Source organism: Pungitius pungitius, chromosome 6 (genome assembly GCF_949316345.1).
Source record: "Pungitius pungitius chromosome 6, fPunPun2.1, whole genome shotgun sequence".
In the NCBI taxonomy this organism is placed as follows: domain Eukaryota; kingdom Metazoa; phylum Chordata; class Actinopteri; order Perciformes; family Gasterosteidae; genus Pungitius; species Pungitius pungitius.
Window position 1 is genome coordinate 65,519 of NC_084905.1, and position 14,482 is coordinate 80,000.

Below are 14,482 nucleotides of genomic sequence, written 5' to 3' on the forward strand. Positions count from 1 at the left end.
AGATGGAGGTGTTGTCACCACAGTATTCCATTATAAAAGGGGAGTTTGTGTTGACAAGGACTTGAAAAAAAATAATCTATTCTTTAGTGAAACGTTTTTTATGAAGGATTTTTTGAAAGGAAAGGGAATTTGTTGTTTGTTTGTTTGGAACACAAATGCTCCTTTGGTTATAAAGACTTAAGCAAGTGAAAGGTTCTCCTTTCATATAAGCTTCAAATCAAGAAGTACATCTGAGAGCAAGCCAAAGGAGACACTACGAGAATGAGTGATTTAAAAAAAAAAAAAAAAAAAAAATATTTTTTCATTCACCAAAAAAACATTTTTCACAATGGACACATGCACACAGCCCTGATAAAAGCAACATGAAATATGATTTAGTACCGAAAGGTGGCGACATTGGGTTGTAATTCATCCAGACCCGTGCCGTGCTCAGTTTGACCACGTCCATCTTCCCCACACACTCCCTTTTTCTGTATTAATTTATGTGATTATATGTGGAATATCGACTGTTTTTCTGTCAATTTTATGTGCAACATAGTATTAACCTGTAGCTCAGTGGATCCCGCTGAGATGTATTAGGATCCATGTAATTCCTTACATTTTGAGAAGAGTGAAACAGGTGTGGTTTAAACTCGAGTTTAACTCCTTTCATTTTAAATATTCCTATATGAGATGACATGAGCATTGTACTGCCAAATCATCGCACTGAGTTAGAGTTAGATTAAACAGACAATTCAGAAAAAAACAATTGTTAAGAAATATATGATTATTAATTCAAACTAAATTATATTGTAATGAGATTAATATGATGATGTCTGAAGATTGAATGTACATTAAACTTAACGATTTCCTATAAAATAAATATTCATCTGTATATTTACCATCGGGCATATTTTGTCAATCATCCACACCTGTTTCACTTTACTGGCTTTTGTTCTTCTCCATGCAAAGTGACAAACGAATGAATATTTAGCGGCATATGGCACAAGGCAATGTGCTTGGACAGTTCGGCAAACTTTGGTTTCTATACTATTATGCTAATTGCGTCCCCAGGCCGAGCTCCTCATTGGCTGAGTCTCGGACGATTTCATATTTCAGTCCTGACGTCAGGGCGCCTATAAAAATAAGCAATGCTTTTTAACTCGTCGGCTGACTGATATCAGCATTAGGGGGGGGGGGGAGAAAACTATCAATCCTAGGGTGGAGGCTTTTTCTCTCCACAAAGCAACTGTTTGCCCGGGACACGTGCGTGAGCCTCCTCAATTTGGCGCACTAATCCTAAAAGGAGCCATGAAGTGTTAAATGGTAGAAACACAGACAGCGGCGCTCAGACACCCGCACGCTGGGAGAGAGGGAGGAAACAGCGCTGCTCCAATGCGTCTGTGCAACACAGACTGAAGGAAAAAAACTTATCGACTCACAAAACCAGAACCTGCGCTGCGCAATTAGTGCGTGAAAATCCACTTTTTCTCCGGTTTTGAAGAAAATAAATAAAGAAATCAAGCTGGCTCAGTGCGTGTCTCAACAGCCCACTTTGACAGGTGCTCCTCACCCCCTTTGGAGGACTGTCAGCAGCAAGAGGATGGCATCAGAGCTGGCAATGAGCAACTCCGACCTGCCCACCAGTCCCCTGGCCATGGAATATGTTAATGACTTCGATCTGATGAAGTTTGAAGTGAAAAAGGAGCCGGTGGAGCCCGATCGCAGCATCAGCCAGTGCAGCCGCCTGGTCGCCGGGGGATCCCTATCTTCCACCCCGATGAGCACGCCTTGCAGCTCGGTTCCCCCCTCGCCAAGCTTCTCGGCGCCCAGTCCGGGATCAGGGAGCGAGCAAAAGGCGCACTTGGAGGATTTCTACTGGATGACCGGGTACCAACAGCAGTTGAACCCCGAGGCTCTGGGCTTTAGCCCGGAGGACGCCGTAGAGGCGCTGATCAGCAACAGTCACCAGCTCCAGACCTTCGATGGCTATGCCAGGGGGCAGCAGTTCGGCGGCGCAGCGGGGCCAGGAGGCACCATGGCCGGGGAGGAGATGGGATCAGCGGCCGCCGTGGTATCCGCGGTCATCGCTGCAGCCGCAGCCCAGAACGGGAATCCCCACCACCACCACCACCATCACCACCACCACCACTCAGGGGCACACCATTCCTCCTCCGGGTCCCAGTCCAGCGGCGGCGTGGGGGGGAGCCACCAGCACCTGCGCTTGGAAGACCGGTTCTCGGACGAGCAGCTGGTGACGATGTCGGTGCGGGAATTGAACCGGCAGCTGCGGGGGGTCAGTAAAGAAGAGGTGATCCGCCTGAAACAGAAGAGGAGGACGCTAAAGAACAGAGGCTATGCCCAGTCCTGCCGGTACAAGCGGGTCCAGCAGCGGCACGTCTTGGAGGGAGAGAAGACGCAGCTCATTCAGCAGGTGGACCACCTCAAGCAGGAGATCTCCCGGCTGGCCAGGGAGAGGGACGCCTACAAGGAGAAATACGAGAAGCTGATCAGCACCGGCTTCAGAGAAAACGGAGGATCGAGCAGCGACAACAACCCCTCATCCCCGGAGTTTTTCATGTGAGTCTCGGCGCTGAAAAGTTTTAATAACCGAACCTCGGAAAAGAAACTGGAGAAAGAAAAAAAAAACTTTAAATTTGCACGCGGCTAAAAAATAGTTTGAGCGTTGAGAGTTATTTTGATAAAGCTGCGATAGTGAAGAACAACAGGGGTGTGCACCTTTCTCTATTTTAATAGCATTTTGTTTCGGGGTGAGAAGCTTGTTTGATTTGTTTTATCACTCTTAAAGGATATCGGGCTACACATTTATCCCCGTTTAACTACTTTACAATAATTCAATTTCCACTAATATTTAAAGTATTTCTTTCCAAGTCGTGGAGTTTGATCTGAAAAACCACATAAAATGACATCACACTTTTCTGTCCCAATTACTTTTATGAAATTCAACAGTCCCAAACAGCAGCTTCATTATTATGGAAATGTATTTTATTTTCATGTTTGACATGAATGATCAAATTTTCATCCAACCCATTTGTCATGTTAAAAACCATCCAAACTCGGTGACAGCAGCTGGCTGTCAGGCTGCAAGAGGCGTGAAGCCGCGTGCTGCTCATGTACGGACAGTTCTCTTATTTTCCTTTTCTTTCTTTCCTTGTGTTTGTGAACGCATGTATGATGAGTGTATTCTACCGTGAGTCGTTCAGTTGCATTACCTTTTGGGATTTATCTGTAAGACGTGTGAACAGGTGCATTCATCCATCACGTTGCTTTCATAAAAAGTTCCACGCGAGTCGACCCTTCATCGTTTTACAGGCTGCCCTTCGGAGCCCTGCGAGGGAAATTACATCATGGGAAAAAGGCAACTTTATGCTCAGCAATTTAAGTGCTCACAGATAACGTTCTGTCAAGGTGAGAAACATCTGATTATTTAGTTTATAAAATATATATTTTCATGGCAAATGCAAATACATTATTGCGATCAACAAGTGGGGCTGAAGATGAAACGGGACAGAAGCAGATTACGACGCATTTTCTTGAAATAAATGTGAAAAAGAACAAATGATCTGTTCTGTCTGCAAATCGTTGTTAACATGTTGTCCTTTCATAAGGAACGTAATTAGGTTTACCGAGAACCCTGTGGGTGTTATTCGGTTAATAAACTGTCAACTGTGTGAAAGTGGAAATGACAAGTTCTCCCGCTGCTGTAGAATAAGATACAAGTCTTGTGTGATGGTTCCTAAACAGTACGATGAACTGGCAGATATCGTGCTCGCTTTTAAAAATGGAATCTAATAAACACACTTTTCATAAATAAACCTTCGTGAATGGAAAGCAAATATATTTTTTGTTTGTTAGTTTGTTACTGAGACACCTCACACTGTCAACCCCCATGGACTGCTCTCAATCTAAACTGACATATACACAGTAAAAGTTACACATTTTTGTCACTATCATTTAGATAACGTAAACATCTGTTAACACATTTGGTTTGGACTCGATCGCGATGCAGATGTTGCGCACAAAGCGCGTTCAAAGCTCTTTGAACTCCTTTAATTCTTTCACTGTGGGCGTTTTGCTTCTTTTTCCCCACTGAACAGCACACGGTGAAATATGTCAAAGTAATTCATTTTTCTTGTTTTACTTCTGGAGAAATAATACGCCATTCTCTGTACTTGTTGCGCAATCAAAGGCGAACAAAAAACGTTCAATTTTACAAAAAAACGTGAAGAAAACCACTCTTCAATGTTAAGTATTTATAATATAAATTCACTTTAGCCCCAGGGCCTATTATATTCTGGTTGCAGCTGTCCTAGATAAGACTGAGTTAATGATTATGAGGGTAAACGCGCACTTTTCCCGGTCTACTTGTAGTATATATTTTCGGCAGAGTTTCATTTAAAATTGACCAGAGACGATTGTCTGCACGATTTTGCATTAAAATGTACGTTTGAAAATAGGAATTCTGACGCCATGGAAATAAACTTTCTAAACTTAAAAACACTGCGGCGATACAATTACAATGATCTTATTTCTGGTTGGACTAATATGTGATCAGCGCTTCTCGATGCTGCATCGGTTATGGCACGTCAAAGTATTTCGGCAATCCAACACTTTCGCGTTAGTATAAATACGTTATTTAACTCTGACACAAGAAATACTTATAAAATAAAAAGGCTAAAAGTCGCAGAGGCACTTGGAGTAATTGGGGTTTGTAGCAGAATTTCCTAAAAGTAGCTCAGGTTGAGATAAAAGCTCCGCGTTCCGGGTTAGACTGACACCATGTCCGTGTGTCTGTGAGAGTGTGTGTGTGTGTGTGTGTGTGTGCGTGCGTGCGTGCGCGCGTGTGTGGGAGGGTTGTTATCGTTTCCTTTGCAAGTCTGGGTGCTTGTTCTGTAAATGTAAATATAGAGAGACTTCTTTTGGATAAAATACTGTCTGTGTAGGTCGTAAAAAAACTTTCAAATGCACCACAATGATGGTGTGTCACAACGTAGAGTTGAACACAAAGACTGTAAAAGCTCTGTATATGGTCTGTGTCTCACCTTGCCCCCCCCCCCCCCCTCACACACACACAGTCACCTGGCCTGCAAATAGGTCCCTTGAAATCCCAGGGAGGCACAGGATAGGGGAGCATCATCCGCTCATGCCTTGAGGAATGATTTTCTCTGTGATTAAAAGTGAGTGAGAGACAGCGTTAGAGCATGAGGGAGAGGGAGAGAGAGAGGAGGGGGAGAGAGATACTGGCTGCCTTCCTGCTCCTTTCAGATGATAAACGATCAGAGATGCGTCCTAGCTGAGAGAAGAGGGCCTTTTAGTGAGCATGTGTCCACTAATTTATGGCTTTCCTATCTGATTAGGTCAATATAGTGTGCTATTTAATTACATTTGTGTTATAACCTACAACTGGAAATGCTATTCTTCTTCCACGGCACCTCTCTTCTGGGAGGCAGAGAGGGTCAGCTGACTTTTCCGTGGAGTCTCTGGCTTTTACCCGGGACTTTCTTACCTCGAATGTTATGTGACGGACAGGGCGTCTACTTTATGTAATGGTTCGTAGCTCTCCAGCGTGTGCTCCATTACTCAATATGTAAGAATTGTAAAGTGGAAAAGTGCTGATCATTGAACGGGTGGAAATTGAGTGGGACGCTTTGTACTCCAGATATGGTGTGTGTGTGTGTGTGTGTGTGTGTTCTGACTTCTAAGCACACCAAGGGGCTGCAGGATTCCGTAGCACTGATGCGCTTCCTGTGTTGAACAGGACACAAAGCACAGGAAACAATGTCAGCGCTGCCAACACATTTCTCAACCTTTTTTCTCTTTCATCTGTTTAGCTTGAAAAAGTGAGTACATATATAATACAGACACACCACATTATTCATCTTATCAGTGTGGACTGTAATTCTATTCTCTGGCCCCAGCATATTGACTTCTGCACTGTGATCATTTGCAGTCTGTCCAATGATTAGGTTATTAAAGATAATGTAGTTTTTTTGCTGTCACAATATTGGACTTTCTCTTTCAGGTCAACTATGGGAAATCACTTTGAAATTTATCAGTATTGACATTCGAATCATCATCAAGTGTGTTGTTTTAATGCCTCAAAATGCATAGTACAAAGGATGTGCACACTTTAAGCTTCTATTTGTGACAGTGCTCAATAACCAGCCAGCATGTTCTTTATTTGACGTAGTGGAGGAAGGGTGTTATGTGCTGAGTGCATTATATCTACAGGAATGAATCATTGTAGTGTGACATAGTGAATCCTGCAGCTTATGTCAATCAAAAGTATATCTAAATAAAGTCAAACAAATAGTCCCACTTGGCTCAGAAAAACTCGCATTATGCATTGTGTTCTTTTTCTTTACTGTAGTAGTGTAACTAATTGAGTGCACAAATAGCTCCTCCATTTTGGCTCATCACTGTTAAAATAGGAGGTTTTTGTTTTCTCACATTCACTGGAGCAGTAAAAACGTTTATTTCGTAAAACACCACCTAAAAAGAGCTTTAGGTGTCTGTACTACCAATATGTTCAATCCAATATGTTATCATTTCATGACTATCATTGAATCAAAAACTATACGTTTTGTGTTACTAAAAATGATTTCGTAACAATTGGAGCCTCGTGTCTCATTTCTTTTCTTCCCAGTAAGTGCTCCCTTCCCCATGACAAGCCCCCCTAAAGGGTAAAAAAAAGAAATTCGCATTCAAAAGAGGAAACAATTTCAATCTCTTCCACTCAATCCGCATCTGCATCACGCCATGCGATAAACATTTACATTTAAATTGATTTAAATCAGTTGCATTTATGTTCCTCTGTGGTCCGTCCATCATCTAGTCTCGCAAAGCCAAAGCTTCTCTCTCTCTCTCTCTCTCTCTCTCTCTCTCTCTCTCTCTCGCCCCCCGTCTCTCTCTGTCTTGCTTGGCGTCCTGAGTTATGTGTCATTTATCTGAAACCCTAATAATTTAACTTCTCCCCTCCTGTCGTGCTGTGCATGTTGTAAGAATCAAGGTTGGTGCTTCTGCCTCTGTATGTATCTGGTTGGCTTTACGCGGTGATTCTTTTTCCAGCAAATGGAAGCATGGGCGGAGAAGAGTTTATGTGATTAGCTGAATCCAATCCTATAGTCCTGTGTTGAATTGAGATTACTGTAAATGCTCCGCTGTGAAGGAATGTGCATACATGTAATGTGTCTTGTGTCTGTTGCAGTAGAATTAAAACACTATTTGCATATACTTGTATGAGGAGCTCTCCTCAGAATGCATCACTAAAGGGCAATAGATGAAAGCTAATTATGATTTAATTACATGTGATCACAGTATTCTGACTCACGCATAAACATAGCTGAGTGTTGATGCAGGGCACAGAGCCACTGGAGTGGTGTAGTTATGCGACTCTGAATGTGTGCATGTCTATGTGTGCGTGTTTAAGTCTGCACGTGTTTGTGTTGTGGAGCTGGAGCCAAGCCCGACCCCTGTGTGTTTTACCTGCATCTCAATGAGGCGAGAGAGTTGATTTACCCCTCTGCTGCAGTTAGACTCTCTCTCTCTCTCTCTCTCTCTCTCTCTCTCTCTTTGTCTCTCTCTCTCTCTCTCTCTTTGTCTCTCTCTCTCTCTCTCTTTCTTTATGTCTCTCCCTCTCTCTTTGTCTCTCTCTCAGCCAGTCAAACAGACATTGATCTCTTAGCCAGGCAAGGTGACCCATTGTGTTGTTCATCTCTTGCAAAGTCTCTGCTCTCCCTTTCATTTGTACCTGGGAAAGGCCTTGACCCCACACGCTGCTGCCATATAGCAGCTCTGTGCTTCCCCTGGATCAGAGCAGAGTGTGTGCGTGCTTGTTTGAGTTAGCAAGAGTGCACACAGTAGACACGCGTGTCCCAGCGGGTGTGTGTGAGTACATGAACATGCCAATGGGTGTGTGTCTGTGTGTGTTCTTGAATGTTTCTCTGTGTGTGGTGTGTTTATTAAACACTGTTCGTCTTTGAGTGTGATTATGTGCAGATTGATTCATATGTGGCTGCAAATGTACATTCTCATCTATATGTGTGCATGTGAGAGTCTTGTGTGTCCATGTTGATGTGTGGGAGCATTCGCCAGGTGACGGTAGACTTGTCTGTGCTGCAAGCTCTTGTATAGCTGACTGGGTCAGGGTCCCTTTGGCCTCAGTGTGACTCGGGTTACAGAGAAATGAATGGCCCTCATTGTTGGATAAAGATGGATAGGGAGGGCGGGGGCATTAATATACTTTGTTGCGCCTTTGCCTCATTTCGTTCTACCAAAAGGCAGCGAAAGGTTTTTCAGGATGATTGGTTGTTTATTAAAGCAGGTTATCTTTATGTCACAATCCTTGCTGTCAGACGCACCTGCTCGTTACAATGTTACAATACTTAAACTAAGGGGTTCTTATGTATTTACAGTGTTTAAAAAAAGCATTGCTGTAAAGTAATCTTACAACTTATATTAGATACTTTTTATGTGTATTGTTTTTGCTTTTGAATTACTGCAGTATGTGTGTGTGTGTGTGTGTGTGCGTCTGTTGAAATATTTGACAGATTTTATTTACAATTTCATAAATGATTGTTCTGAATTGTTAGATTTGTTTTTCAGTGAATGAAATCAGCTTTAATGTGTCATTTTTTGGATTTTGTAACAAGACTAAACAAAGATATTACAAAGAATATAGAACCCTGGTCTGCGGTAAATGCAGATTTATCTTTTCTCTCTTTGTAATTATTTTACTATTTTGTAACAAACAACCTGTTTATCTAAAACAAATGTTCTTTTAGTTTCCTGTTTTTTAACACATTTCTGTTTCTTTTTTTGACAGGACGTCGAGAAAATTCCTCCATCTGTGATAAAGAGCTGTGACTCTTCCGTCCCACTATCCTGGAGTATCAGGTAACTTGTTCTTGATCTAACACAAATTAATATATAACATTTACATTGTTAAAATATTTCAAACCTATTTCAAATTAAATACACATGAAAAGATTAAATAAAGTACCAAAGATGTACTATGATGATCTAAATTTCTTCAATATATTCATCAAAATACAGCACATAATGTTCAGACTAAGCTTATATCACAATGTTCCACTACAATGAGGTTGTGAGAATGAACTTGGACGTTGGAGATGTATTGGATTCATCTTTATATTTGATTCAACACCTAAAAAACAAAAACAACTAAAATGCATCTGAGAAGAACATTTGAAATACTCAAAATGTTGCATATCTTTGATTTTGTTGTTTGAAATTATCTGATTGTTTGAAATTTGTCGGTGACGTAGAAATATAAATAGTAATTAATTTCCTTTCCTTTCATTCAAAAGAAAACCCCTCAAACAGGAGTCTTACATATTTGCTCAATGACATCTCAATATTTTCAATATTAGTATAGATTTGACCAAAGTAAGTATAATGCCTCAAACATAAAGTGAGATTTCTGCATCTTTCCTCTGGGTGAAATTAAACTCACTCCTTTATTATTGATTTCTTTTTATAAGGAACCACTGATTTGGGACAGTAGACACCGGGGACGGTTTCATTATTACATCTTTTTCTTACTTCTTATTTAGCTCTCTAAACACTCCAACCTTTGTTATTTGCGAGGTTATGCGTTTCTCCTGCTTTAGGGCCCTGACAGTGCTGTTTGATTGACAGGAGAGCGACATTGGAAGTGCTCATGGGATTAGGTCAAAACTTTTGCCTTGACCCTTTGACCTCTTTCCCTTTCTGAGCTCTCTCTCCAGAGACAAACGTTGCACATCATTTTGTATTTCTGGCTGACACGCAGATGGACGGATGGTGCGAAAGCCGAGGGTGGAAGACGCAGAGAGGGAAGGAAAGCGAAGGCGAGTTTGTTGTATCTAGCGTTGGCGGTTAGAAAATAGCTGGAGGAGGATGGATGGATGTAAGGAGTCAAGGCAAAGTTAGGGATGGAGTGAAGGGACTGAGGACAGGACAGCACCTGGAATTGCATGCAAACATTCACGCCAGGGTGAGAGAATGGAGGAAGGGAGCGAGGGAATAGAGGAAGGGAGCGAGGGAATAGAGGAAGGGAGCGAGGGAATAGAGGAAGGGAGCGAGGGAATGGAGGAAGGGAGCGAGGGTTGGCAGGAGGGCTCCCGGCCGTGGATGCAGACAGACAGGCAGGGTAACCAGAGGCAGGCGGTGACCTTCTCTGCTGCTGGATGATCGAAGGCTTTATTTAAAGGCCTGGTCAATGCAGGGTGCTGCTGAAGTATCAGCCTTGCAGCCAAGTGACTCATCACCACTGTAATACAACTCTCTAACCCTAACCCCCCCCTACACACACACACACACACACACACACACACACACAGGACACTCTCTGGACACCTCAGGTTTTACACAGAACAGTCGAGAGGGTGGACAGAGGAAACTTCAGCCTCAGCATCAGCTAATTTTACTGTGCAGTAGACAGTATACTCGACTTTCCTCATGCGCTCAGCATTGTGAAGCGCATGCTTGTGTTGCCTTTGCTATGCACTCCATCACTGTCCATTTTTTATACTGCTGACCAATTGTATATAGACCCGAGAATGCGTGGTTGTGACGCTCTAATACAGCGAGGAGTGATGCGATGATAATAAAGAGTAAAAAAAATGGCAGAATGCAGTTTGCAAAGGTACACCTGCATCTATATAATGTGTGTTTCTGAACTGGAGCACGTGTGTGTGCGCTCGCATGTGTGTGAGACACCTGCGTGCTTCAGCACTTTCTGGCTATCAGGAGCTCTGAGGTCACAGGCAGGGGGGTTGAGAGGGCACATTAGAGGCTTCTTCAGAGCCCCCAACCACCCACCACGCCTCCATGATCCTTACCCCTGCACATCCCCTCTCTCTCTCTCTCTCTCTCTCCCAATACCCCAATACCCCCCATCATCCCTCCACCACCTGCTTCTACTCGTCCACCCCCTCGCGGTGATGGGGTGAGTCGGCCACACAGGGACGCAAGGTGCCTCTGTGGCTGACAGCAGGCGGGTCAGGTTTTAGTGCACGGCAGAGGAGGGACAGATGCACACAGACACACCGAGGTGTGTAAGACGAAGGAAAAGAGAGAGGGGGAGAGAGAGAGAGAGAGAGAGCATATTCAGGTGCTGTGAATGGAAACACTTTCACACAGTCCTTTTGCATGTTGGATGCTTTCAAAGCTAAAAAACTATACATGAAAAATAAGACTATTCTTGAAATATATAAATACTGTCCATGCAGATGACTGATGATAATGCTTATTATCGTTTTCAACTCCTCACTTAATACACTAAAGTACTGAAATACTGAAAACAAAATAGACAACAAAACCGTATGTCATTATTTCTGAAATTGAAGCCAAATTCCACAATAAAAAATAAACTGCCACCCCCCATTAATTAAAACATTGAATATTCATTTAAAAAACACTGCGGCTGCGTTGGGTTATTTTGTGATCTGCAGCAACAAGGATTTGCTCCATGACACACTTCCCCATCCAGTCAGTGCAGGATATAAATAACTGCTGCTCGGGGCGAGACTCGTTACTCCCTACAGAAGTCATCCCTCAATCCACAAAATCCAAGTGACAAGGAGGATATGAACAAGATGAATGCTCTTTATTAGGCCTGGTCCAAAAAGTAGATTTGATTTGTGGATTAGAAATAACACAAAACGACTGTTTAGGTTTGGATTGTTTTTAGAAGTGTTATATGTGTTTTTACTTTTTCTTACAACAGACAAGACAATAGTTGAGAAAACTGCACCCTCGAGCCAAACATCTTACAACAGCACGCTCCTCTTTTCAACTTATGTTAATATACAACTTTCTCTCTGATTTTTCAGTTGTTTAAGCCTGGATTGTGTTGTTTTATTCAATTATAATTAGTTGTAAAGCTGCTCCCACTGTGTGTATGTATGAGTGTGTGTGAGAGAGCCTCTGGTCGTGACTGTGTGTTCACAGTGTGATTGAGGGAGGAACTTGTGATCAGCCGGAGGTTAGTGTGATGAAATGTATTCCCCTGTATCACCAGGGCCTTCCTCTCCCCCCGCAGCCTCCTTCCCCCTCACACACTCACGCACACCCCCTTCCTCGCTCCCCTCGCGTTACCGTGCCCTCCTCTCTCTTCCCTGCGGTGACTGCCCAATGCTAGCTGCTTAGCGCTGCACTCGGTGCCTAATTGAATTCCAACACGCCGGCGTTAGCTCCTGATGCTACGCAGATGTTAACACGGCACAATGCTAACAGTCCTCGGGACGTGTTTCAACACCCAGCTCCTAAGGAGAAAATCTCAGCTAAGCTTGCTCTGGCAGCACATGATTTATTCAGAGCTCCAAACTATGTCTTCTGTATCCCCTAAAGGGCCGTCTTTTATAGCCATGAGCGAATCCGCTACTTCGTATACCCACATGCAGCACATGCAGAATACCTATTGTGTGTTTCCTCTCGCTTCTCACGCTTCCACTGAAGTGAATCTATTGTCCCTTATATAAATGGGTCCGGTGGTCTCTCTGCATCCATATTGCGATGCCGTCCATCCCTTCCCCCTGACACCCTCACTTTTATTCCCCAGCTCTCAAACACGAGCTCTGGACTTTAATGGCACATATTTCCTGGGCCCGGCTCAAACGGGATGCATCTTCTCCTTGTTAGCTTGATAAATAACCAGGCGGCTGGGAAAGTGCTGAATTTGAGCTTTCAGCCTCTATTTTCTGCTGGATGACATTAATTTTAAGTGCTCAGAAGGAGCTAACTAATACAGACAAATAAATAAGGAGTAGGAAGGGAAGGTGCAGAGGTCTGCCGTCCCCTCCAAACCCCCTGCCCTCTTTACCTGTTAATACAACAGCATTTATATATGCAAACACGCAAAAATATTCAATATGCCGAGGTCAAGCACACTTCTCAATAGATGCTTCTGTTGTTTGCCTGTGAAATCATCTCGTCCCATTATTCGTAGACTCCTGTAGAGGTCAAATGTTGAACATGTGTCAGGTGGTCAGAATGATGGCTCCATGCTCCTCTATCTACTGTCTGCCTCCGTCCCTCCTCTCTGTCTGTGTCTCTCTTTCTGTCTCCAGGATTCAGTGTTTCATCAGAAATAGAGATTAGTGGGCCAGCAAAATGCTGTCAGATCACAACGTAAAACACTACGGGAACTAAACATTGTTCAGGTTTGAGAGTAAGCAGCTCATCAATGGATTGCAATTTTAAAGTTTATTTTGTGGGCGGAAAAAAACGTTTGTGTCTGAGCTAAAACCCCTTTCCCAAATATGGTTTGTGTGTGCAGCGAGATCATGAATAGGAAGTATTCCCTTTTTGTGTCTATATTTACATTATGTTGCCTGCACAATATTCTGTTTAACAATTTTGAACCTACAAAGTCTGAGGTGACTTTACATCTAGAAAAAGCATTTGTCACATGACAGCAGCAAAAGCAAAGCATTTTACTTCAAAGCAGGAACACCAGTGGATGTCTGCAGAACATACAGAGCACCACTGATGATGAGAACCGCTGTCATCAGTCAGAACCTGCAAAATTATACTAAAATGTACCTCGCAATCAGTTGCATGTTACTACACACACACACGCACACACACACACACACACACAAACCATTGTTGTAATGTTTTGAAGTATTTCCAAAGTATTTTTTTCTTCAAATCCATGTAAGCTGCACGCACACGAACAAAGACACAGAGACACACACGTGCACTCGTATCTTGTGTAAGACACAACACAACAAAGTGGCTTTGGCTGAGACACCTCATACATTATTTTAACAATGTGCGGTGAATAAAAAGGTCAGTCGTTGGGAACTGACTCCAAGTAACAATAAGATGCAGGAACTGAGCCCTTCAGTCAGCACGCTGCTGATCAACGCTGGGGGGGGGAAACCACACGGGAAACAGTGATAGATTCTACTGTAAGCTGTGTGTGTGTGTGTGTGCCCATTCAGTGTTTAGTGGGGACCGTTGTGAAACGTAACAATGGATTTCCTTAGTCTATCAATATGGATTGTACATTTTTCCCCTTTGCCCTCTGCCTCACTTTGATAAATGTATTTTATTACGAAAAGAAAAAGAAAAGCTCTTGGCTGAGGCTTTTAAAGCGATACCTTTATTAGACCTATCCTATTCTTGTCAGCATCCTCTCTCGTTCTGCACATGCGATGCAAGAAATGCGTGTTTCTGTTTGCAAAGCAGAGGTTTCATTTTTTCAGGGTATATTTATCACACGCTGTCATGTTGTGGTCACATGACCACATGAACCACTGCCAGCAATTAAGGCTGATAAATCACTAATTTACAGGAAGAGAAGGAGGTGCAGAGTTCGGCAAAGAGGAAACGAGGGGGTGACAAGAGACAGGGAGAGGAGTAATGAATTGCCGGTGCACCTTCACAGATATTTTATTCTTTCATATTTTAAACCATGATCTTGAATGTTATTGTGTTTGGGCAGCGTAGTATGAACTGTTGCCAGTGAGGC

At 42.9% G+C, this 14,482-nt stretch overlaps 1 protein-coding gene across 1 annotated transcript in view; it reads left to right on the forward strand.

The window, feature by feature from the left end:
• Positions 1-352: 352 nt before the first annotated feature.
• The window catches only part of LOC119195835 (MAF bZIP transcription factor b), a 37,677-nt gene continuing 23,547 nt past the window's right edge, over positions 353-14,482 (forward strand). Inside the window, exons 1-2 of the mRNA XM_037451117.2 lie at positions 353-2,559; positions 8,825-8,895. Coding sequence (XP_037307014.1) covers positions 1,583-2,559; positions 8,825-8,852 — 1,005 coding nt within the window. The 5' untranslated portion in view covers positions 353-1,582 and the 3' untranslated portion in view covers positions 8,853-8,895. The remainder of the gene's footprint in view (positions 2,560-8,824; positions 8,896-14,482) is intronic.